Source organism: Rhyacophila brunnea, unplaced genomic scaffold, assembly GCF_057557595.1.
Source record: "Rhyacophila brunnea isolate RB1 unplaced genomic scaffold, BYU_Rbru_1.0 scaffold_56, whole genome shotgun sequence".
Classification (NCBI taxonomy): Eukaryota; Metazoa; Arthropoda; class Insecta; order Trichoptera; family Rhyacophilidae; genus Rhyacophila; species Rhyacophila brunnea.
In genome coordinates this window covers 2,545,956-2,551,798 of record NW_028233235.1, presented here as the reverse complement: position 1 = coordinate 2,551,798, position 5,843 = coordinate 2,545,956, and the positions used below count along the sequence as shown (strand labels likewise).

The 5,843-nt window shown below is 25.6% G+C and overlaps 1 protein-coding gene across 1 annotated transcript; it reads right to left on the bottom strand.

The window, feature by feature from the left end:
- Positions 1-1,200: 1,200 nt before the first annotated feature.
- LOC147065800 (uncharacterized) lies at positions 1,201-1,986 on the bottom strand (the record flags this gene model as incomplete). Its single annotated transcript, XM_085956245.1, has 2 exons — positions 1,923-1,986; positions 1,201-1,328 (listed from the first exon to the last, which is right to left on the bottom strand). Coding segments are annotated over exons 1-2 (192 nt in total), but the record flags the coding sequence as incomplete, so codon positions are not given.
- Between the last annotated feature and the right edge of the window lie 3,857 nt (positions 1,987-5,843).

Here is a 5,843-nt window from a genome sequence, read left to right as displayed (position 1 = left end):
TTATACGATTTTATTATTATTATAAATTATAAGATTTAATAAAATCAAATCTGATACACATTAGCTACTAACTATTTTTAGCCGTAAGAATTGCCTTCAGTTATACATAGCTAGAGCGCAGTGATTCAAATAACATAGAAAAATGTATCTTTCACACTTCTATATAACAAAGTTGGTTATGTTTCTAAAATATTTTTTTTTTGTTAGTAGACCATTTTTTAGCATAAAAATAAATACCTTAAAAATTTGATTGTTATTTAATTTCAAATACAACAAAAAAATGGGCTTATATCATGTTTTCGCATAATAAATTGATATTTTTGCAGTAAATAATATTAAGAAAAGATTAATATGATCTTAACTTTAGAATCAATACAATTTTACATTTTTTATTTTTTTCTTATGATACTATTTCTTAGAAAGGCTTTATAAACTATCCTTTTGTTTCTATAGCCCAACTATAAAGATTCATATTTTTTTAATTTTTTTTTAAATCTATAATACGTTCTCGAGAAAAAATCAAATCGGCATAAAAAAATGACACATCTCGTATTTTTATTTTACACTTGTAATTTATAGGGTTTCTAGGTGTCTGTTAATGCTTTATTTAATATTTTTATCTTTTCGATTGTACTTTTGTATTCTTTTGCTTACAAATATTACCAAACCGTTGTTAAATTTCACACTAGCCCATATTAGTGCTTAATGTTCATTTGCTGACTCATTATATTACATATTAAGAAACAAAGATGAGTCAATTATTTTCAATTATAGGCCTCAAACTATTCCGAACACCTTTTCAGATATCTAGATAAAAAATATTTAAGGATTTATCTGCTTATAAAACATTTGATCAATACTATCAAAACAAAAATGATGATAAATTTATCTTGCAGAAATTTACAGCTCTTAAAATATATGAAATAAATATGTTATATTATCAAATTATAAAAAGTAAAAAATGATGCTCGCAGAATCTACATTTTCCATCCTAATATTTTTATTTTTTAAAACCTATTTAGCTACTATTTATGAGCAAAACTTTACCACTTATTCAAATCTATCTTTTCCAAAAAATTTGGGGTCATAAGATCTAATATTTTTTTCTAAAGAATCCATGATTTTTTCATCTTCGTCGCTTAATCTAACCAAATTCATATTTTCCATCAAGAATTTTTCTTCGCTTGTTTTCGGTATTACCGGTATATTTCTATTCAGTGCAGTATATGACAGAATTATTTGAGATGCACTTGCATTATATTTTTCTGCAATATTTTTTATTAAAGGATCATCATTCATATTTGATTTTCTTGTGTTTTTATTCGATCCTAAAGGTGCAGAAGCCACAACAACAATACCTTCTTTCTTGCAAAAATCCACAACCTCTCTATTTTGAAAATATGGGTTACATTCTATTTGATTTACAGCTGGTTTGATTTCAAAGTTATCTATGATAACTTGCAAATTTTTTATTCCAAAATTGCTAACACCGACCGACTTAACCCACTCTTTCTCTATTTGTCGTTCCATTCCTTCCCATATTTTTTTTAAATCAAATTCATCTATTTTGGGAATTCCAGTATTTTCGCGTATAACTTGATTCGAGAAGACATCAAATGCGAATGTTACTGGCCAATGTATCAGCAATAAATCAAGATAGTCGGTTTTTAAGGCCTCTAGAGTATCTCCAACCGAACTTTTTACACACTGGTGATGTGTATTCCATATTTTAGATGTATAAAATAAATCTGTTCGCTGTATATGTGGTGAAATATCAGTTCTTTCTAATCTTTCGTATAAGTATTTTCCGAAAATCTGTTGATTTTGGTATACGGGCGCAAAATCAAAATGCGTGTACCCAATATCTAAAGCTTTGTTTATAACGTGTTTTATAATTTTTGGGTTTTCGAGACTGTTAGTGCCTAATCCCACAATTGGAATTTTGTGACCATTATTTAATTCAATTCTTTCGTTTTTTTTGTTCATTTGTATACTGTTTGTCTATATTTAGAATTTACCGTAATTCATATTCTTCTTATTTTTCGTGATCCGAATTGTTTTAAATTTGTTCAATTATTGATGTTTATCGAATAAAAGCACATTTTTATTTACATAACAGAATAAAAATATTTTCCACGAATAAAATATTCTCCATTTTTTTCAAATTTCTAAAGCATGTTAAAATGTATGCATACAATTGATAGAACAACATGTGACAGTTTTATAGTATAAAAAATCATAATTATTTTCTAAATACAGAATATTTCTCTGTAAATAATCGAATATATTCATTTGATGGTTATTTATCAGACTGTATATAAGGGCATATAACCCACGAAAATTAATACTTTATTGCATTGTTTATGGAATTTGAATTATCAATAACGTTTTAAACCACAGCCAATTAAATATTTAATTCTTTAGTTCTTTAATATTTCAAATTTATCAAGTTATATATTATGTGGGAATAGTGTTTTTTCTTATAAGCGACCCCCAAAGTATGGCCTAATCGAAAATTATTTATTGTACTGAATCAAATTTTATCCTCAAATATTGTTTGTATTTAAATGATGTTAAAATTGTTATAAAAATCAAAATTGTATCAAATAATGATAAAAATGACATGTTGTTTGTATTTAAATGATGTTAAAATTATTGTCGAAATATAAGTATTCATCATTTTTTATCTGGTAAAAATCAATATAAACTTCCATGATTCTTTAATATTTTCTATATTAAATGTATACATAGACTGTACAGCAACCAATTAAAAATGATAAACAATATTTGAAATGTAATTGTAATATATTTATTTTTTTGTAAGTTTAAATATGAAATTGACTTCAAATTTAACATAAGACACCATCCTATTTTTACCAAGAACAAAAATAACAGTATTTATGATATAAATCCCTCACCTCCAGGCTAGGGCTATCTAGAAGTTTTTGAAAGGGGCAAAAACCACCACCTGCAAAACTTACCTTCATCTAGTTCTCGAGTTTTTCTCCCCCATAATTTTTTATTACTTCGATTACTGTGTTTATTTTATAAAGAATAGAACTTGATATTTTACAATAAATACAAATCAGGAAAATTATAGCTATATTTTTATTATTATAATTATGTATTTCTGATAAGAAGACTATATTCTAATTTTCTATAATATAAAATTTATAATTAAACCACTGCAATGCTTTATGTGAAAAAAACCAGCACAGAATGTATAGAATTTTAAACACAATCGTTTATCAGTAGAGTAAATTTAGATTTTTAGGGTCTTAACAACCAACCAATATAAAAATTAACCAATATCTACGATTCAAAGGATCAATATTTTGTGGTTATAGATAATTAGATATTTCTATAAATAGAATGTAACGAGATGAAAAATAATAAATTTTAATGGAAGAAATTCGTATAAATTTTGTTAAATTATCTGAAATTTTTAATTATTGTTTTTATTGGAATACAAATTCAATGCTATATTGGTCTTAATAACATTAAATAAACTTCTGAAGATATTATTTATAAATTAGATGGGTTTTGCCTATAGATATTTTATTTTTTTGTAAATATTTACAATTCATATGGCAATAACATTAATATTTCTAAAGTAGCATATTTATGTTCAATTGTATCTAGACACAATTATTTTAAAGCTATTATTGAAATTATAGAGTAGAAACGTTATAAAATAAGTCCGTATTTAATCACTATTTATATAAAGGAAAATTACATATCAATTAATTCATATGGTAAATATATAGAAGATTTAAACACTATAGTATTAGTTTCAGTATATCTATGTGCTCAATCCAATTCAATTTTAAGGATTAGGGTTTGCCTAAACCATTAAATATACCTCCTTTTTCATTTAATTTGGGTGGATATTTACATTACTAGCGCATAATAATTTTAAATTTATTCCTTTGATGATGATAAAAATAGAATTAGGATATTTTATGAATGATTGTGTTTTGTGTTGGGCATCTGATAGTCACCATAAGAAATCATTATTTTATATACTTAGGCTTTTTACAGGATCAGAATGTGATTTCATGTTATGAAGCTGTTGGATTAAATGATTCAATGCAAAAATTTTACTGAATACAAGATTTCGAAGAATATATACCTTTTTTATATATGCGTCATTGTAATTGTATATATATTTCACTGTTAGATGATGATTTGAAAATTATATCATCATAAACAAAACTTATCATTTTACGATTAAGCTTCTTCATAAATTAATTCATCACTGTTAGGCAGTAATTTGAAAATTATATCTATCTTACACAAAGCTGATTATTTTACTCTGAGATTATTTACAAACTTAACCATGCTTTTTTAATTATATTTATTATATAGACATGTCAAACAAAAAGAAATTTTTTACATATTTAGTTTCTATTGATAACATTTAAATCAGAGTTCAGCGATTATCTTTTTATAAGTATAGGCAAATCGAAATGCTTCTATGGTATTTCTAGTGCTGATAAGTGTTGTTTGAATTATTAAAAATGTAAATGTTGGTCATTTATGCAAAACTTATTTCTGCATGTCAACTGTCTGTTTAATGTGGAAATATACGCATGATATCATTTAAATACGGTTTATTATAGAGTCCACCAATTATTAAAGATGGTAAAGGCGACTCAAGTTTGTATTTGTAAAAACTAGTTTTATATATGATCCAAGTAATTTCTGATTTTATAATTAACACTTAATCAAGTATAAAAAATAGAGAAATAATTCGACCTAGATTCCACTTTCAAAAACATAGAAAATTATCCATTGTAATGATAAAACCTTTATTCGAACACAATAATTTTATAAATTTGCATATACATTAGAATATTTTCAACCATAAAATTTAGCATACCATATTTCGAAACGGCAATTTTATTTATCTTTTTAAATATATCCTTTAAATATTAAAATTAATTTTTTAGCCCTTTTATTTACTTCTTGAAAAAGGGTAACCATTAAACTTAATACCCTCTTCTGAATGAAACAGCGATCCCACCAAAAACTGTTAAAGATATGTGTAGCTGAAGTTCTATTACAGTGTGGTTTCCAAAGAACGTCCAACAGTGCAATTGAAGTTTTTACCGATACTATCTGCCATGTAATTAAACAAATTTCAACACAAATAGAGTGTAGTGATCCGGACCAGATACTTTCACGAATGTTTCAGTCTTTTGTGGGGGAAAGTGAATATGAGGAAAATGAACTATTTGAGTTTATACGTGTAAACAAATTACACGGCGAAAACGTACTTCAAATGATGAATATACTTCCAAAAAATATTGATTGGGAGGGAAAGGGTGGTGGACTTAAATTTAGTGGGATATTCGATCAAAGTGATGATTTTGAATGTATTAAAGAAAAGGATTGTGTTTTCGATCATCAGATTTATGATTTTGTAGAAGATATCTGTAAAAAAAGTAATGATGACGCTAAAGGTGATTCAAATAAAAAAATTAATTTAATAGATTGTTCGGTAAATGACACAAAACATATTAATGGCGATATTGATGATTTTTTCGTAGTAAATGTTAATTCTGGAGGTGGATGGATGAATAATAAAGATTATGATCAGGTTTTGAACGAAAGGGCAAATAACAATAAATATTTGACACTTTATGATCTCGATCTTGGATGTACGTTGATTGATGAACTTTATTGTTTTGGGTTCAAAGAAGTTGACAAAGGAAATGACACAAAAATGTAAAGATAATAGAGCAATAAATGTTGCAGATTTTCATCTACTTTTAATCTTAAATTTGCTTTTAATTGTAAACGAACATTTATAAAGAATAAAATTCTTTATAATAATAAAA